This window comes from Microtus ochrogaster, linkage group LG9, assembly GCF_000317375.1.
Source record: "Microtus ochrogaster isolate Prairie Vole_2 linkage group LG9, MicOch1.0, whole genome shotgun sequence".
In the NCBI taxonomy this organism is placed as follows: Eukaryota; Metazoa; Chordata; class Mammalia; order Rodentia; family Cricetidae; genus Microtus; species Microtus ochrogaster.
Genome location: NC_022034.1, coordinates 30,572,330 through 30,575,829, shown reverse-complemented (window position 1 = coordinate 30,575,829; position 3,500 = coordinate 30,572,330). Strand labels below are relative to the sequence as shown.

Below are 3,500 nucleotides of genomic sequence, written 5' to 3'. Positions count from 1 at the left end.
TGTGTGTGTGTGTGTGTGTGTGTGTGTGTGTGTGTGTGTGTGATATTTGGATAATGATCATATCTTGCAGTGTAGGTGACTTTTAACTTCCTTGAAGTGGAACAGATCACACTGAGTGTCGACCCTAATGTGTTGCTGTTGGCATCATGATTCTAATTCATTTGCTCTTCACACAGGTGACTGAGTACACAGAGGCAAGGAGAAACACAGAGATATTTGTGCTCATTCATGATAGTCTGGGAGTTTGGGAGGGATTGTATCTGAGGCAGGCAACAGACCCATGAAAAGGCCTTCTAAAGATAACCCAGTCTGAGGGCTGAACTGTATTACTTCTTCTACCTCTAATCCACCAGTAGTGAGCAGAACATTTGCCAAAAGTGTTCAGAAGGAAGAGGGGAGGGGGTCTGTTCAAGAGTAAAGATGTCAAAAGACCCCGTTCTGTGCAAAGAGTAGAAACAAGAGTATTTCATGGGACTAAGGTATGACAAGTAGGTGGAGACATGTATGCAAGCTGGGCTGCCACCTCATTTTTCTGCTAGAGGCTGTGAGTAAAAATAAATAAATAAATAATCACATAATTTGTGCTTCCCTCATCCTGTGGTTGTCAGCCGGGACTTCTGAGGGCTGTGAAGGAGGTGTCATCTGAATTGTCAGAGAAGATAGTAATGCAAGTGAAGTAGATCATTCTAGTTCCTATTTATCCAAAGCCACATCATCATCTGGAACCAGTCAGGCCATAGCTGTGGGAGTAAAGAGCCCCTGGGCCTGCCGTGTGAGCTCGTGTTAATCATTCACTGTCTTTTGTGCAGACTCCAGTCTTCTAATGTGCTTCCTTTCCACCCCCACCATTCGATAGGTCTCCAGAGGATATTTCGTTTGTTTGCTTGTTTTGTTTTTTTTTTCCAGCTTTTTGTCTAGAATATAGGTCTGGTTTGAGTCTCCTGTATCCAGTGTTATTTTCTAAGTTAAAAAGGAGGAAGCTAAGATGCAAGGTTCTCGGTAGGGCTCAGGACTTAGCTGGTATGATTTAGAGAGGAAGAATTGCAGCTCAGAATTTCTAACCACCACTCTTCTGCTGTGCTTTCAGTATTAATCAAAACGTTTTTTTCCTATTATTCTATTCTAAGAGTACAGAAATGTGCCCTTTTGATGCTCACCCATGCCATCTTTATCTCTCCAGTTCCGGAAACTGCACCCTTCATCATGAAAATTGAAAGCTCAAGCCCTGACACCGTGGAAGTCAGCTGGGCTCCGCCCCACTTCCCAGGTGGACCTATTTTGGGTTATAATTTAAGGCTGATCAGTAAAAATCAAAAGTTAGATTCAGGGACCCAGAGAACCAGTTTCCAGTTTTATTCCACTCTTCCGAACACCACCTACAGGTAAGAGCTAAGTGGTACAGGTAGAGATGACACCTTTATTAATGCAGGCAGGATGATTAGTTAAGAAATCTGCCTAAAAATCAATTAAGTGTATTCAGAGACACACCACTGACTCTATTCCTTCGTGTTGAAGTTGTAATTTTTCTAAACTTTGCATGTGTATTATAATCACACCATTCTAAGCAAGAAAGTTTTCAATATATTAAATGGCCCTTATAAGTATGAGACAATAATAACATAAATACCATAGCTGTGATTTGTTTATTTCATGAAACATGAAAAAAATGAAGGAGGTAAAATTCTGTTAGTGGTATTTTTTATTAACCACGGAGGATTTATATTTTATTATGGCTAGCGTCACTGGCATTGACTAAGAGTTCTTCAAGTAGGGGGTGAAATGGTCATGCAGATAGCAGAGTTGAGCTTTTGACCTCTGTGACCCTGAACTGTTCTGTGGGGAATGAAAACAGGGATGTGATTGATGGCCATCCCAGGGCTGAGCGGTGACACCGAGAAACTAGATCTATGCACATCTTTAAATAGACGCTCTGTTGCTCCTATATTTATCTCATGTTCACAACATGCCATGTGAAACACATCTTTCCAAATTGTTTTTGGAATAGGTTTTCTATTGCAGCAGTAAATGAAGTTGGTGAAGGGCCAGAAGCAGAATCTGTAATTACCACTCCATCCCCTGCAGGTATGGTTTAGCCTTCTCCTCCGTGTTACATAGGGATAATGGTTGACGGGGGTAAAGGTCAGCGTTCAGTGGTCATCTGGTAGACCCTCCTCTTATTCATGATCCCTCCTCTTAGGCATGAATTTTTTTGTGACTGATAATTTAAAATTTCAAGTTATTCTACTTATTTGGCAAATAGAAGGTTAGAGAGACAGTTGATACTAGAATTTTTTTTTGATACTAGAATTTTGAGACTAAAAAATAGAATGAAAAACTTAAGCATTTTAAGAAAGATGGCTTCAAACAAATTCTTGGTTTTCATTCAGATCACTAGGTATGGTCATTCGTGTTTACAAATTTAGGATTTACACATAAACTTTCCTAACCTGACATTGCTTCTCTTGTGCATTGTCACAGCAGACTCTTTCTTAGTCTGCTTTAATGTTTTTAAGTACATATGAACACTAGAATTTAAATATTAACTTTTGAAAATTCCTCCTGTGTATTTATTCTATTTTTGAAAGTACTCTTTTTGTTTTTTTAAAGAATTACCTCGAGGGGCTGAAATCTACTGGTATTTGTAGGAGCAAATGCTTTCGAAGAAGCAGTTATATATTTATATATATACATACATATATATATATACATATATATGAAAAATGAATTAGAGTCTTGCCTAAGTCAAGGGCTCCAAATTCCTTTGGCCTGTTTTCAGCTTCCAGCAGAACCCAATCTCATGGCTTGACTACTGCTTGCTCCCATCTCCACACAACTATGCCTGTAGTATTGGATGCCATCTATCATCAGCCTATATTTTTGGTTCTTCCTAGACTCTAGGAAAACAGAGGTATTATTATCAGGCACGAAACACACCCGAAGGGAAAGTTAAATATAGAGCGGGGTTAAGGTTGCTATGTGGTTATTGCATACCACTCATTAATGGTCCTGAAAGTGTCCATGACTCATGCACCTTGCATCAGTTTTCAGCAGAACAGGGTAGCAATCAGAGGTCTGTAGCCTTCAAATTTAAGAACTGTTTTTCTGCTTGAAAGGGAAGAGGTTAAAGGAATACCTTCAACATAACCTGTGTTATGTAACAACCCACTTTGGTTGAGGCTGGATTGCAATAGTTAGGGAAATTGTCTTGACTGGGGTTAACAGTTTAATGTCTACTGGAACAAGGATGGTATAATATGTCACATGACAAGTTCACATAGACCTACTTGATTGTCACCATATTTTCTACTTCCAACCATGGGTTTTGGGAGATTATTCCACAGATGCAATACTGCTAAGTAACTTCAGAAAATTCAGTTGAGTTTTTATTTTTATTTTATTTATTTATTTTTTTAAGGACTGATGAGGCCCAGCTCGAGGATCTAAATCCCTTTCCTAAGTAAAAGGGATTTTCTTTGTCTAGGGTTTTATTTTTTTATTTT

The 3,500-nt window shown here is 38.9% G+C and overlaps 1 protein-coding gene across 1 annotated transcript in view; it reads left to right on the top strand.

Annotated features, from left to right (window-relative positions):
• Positions 1 to 3,500, top strand: part of Ros1 (ROS proto-oncogene 1, receptor tyrosine kinase) — a 123,116-nt gene that overhangs the window by 28,361 nt on the left and 91,255 nt on the right. Inside the window, exons 8-9 of the mRNA XM_005363617.2 lie at positions 1,181 to 1,382; positions 2,006 to 2,082. Coding sequence (XP_005363674.1) covers positions 1,181 to 1,382; positions 2,006 to 2,082 — 279 coding nt within the window. The remainder of the gene's footprint in view (positions 1 to 1,180; positions 1,383 to 2,005; positions 2,083 to 3,500) is intronic.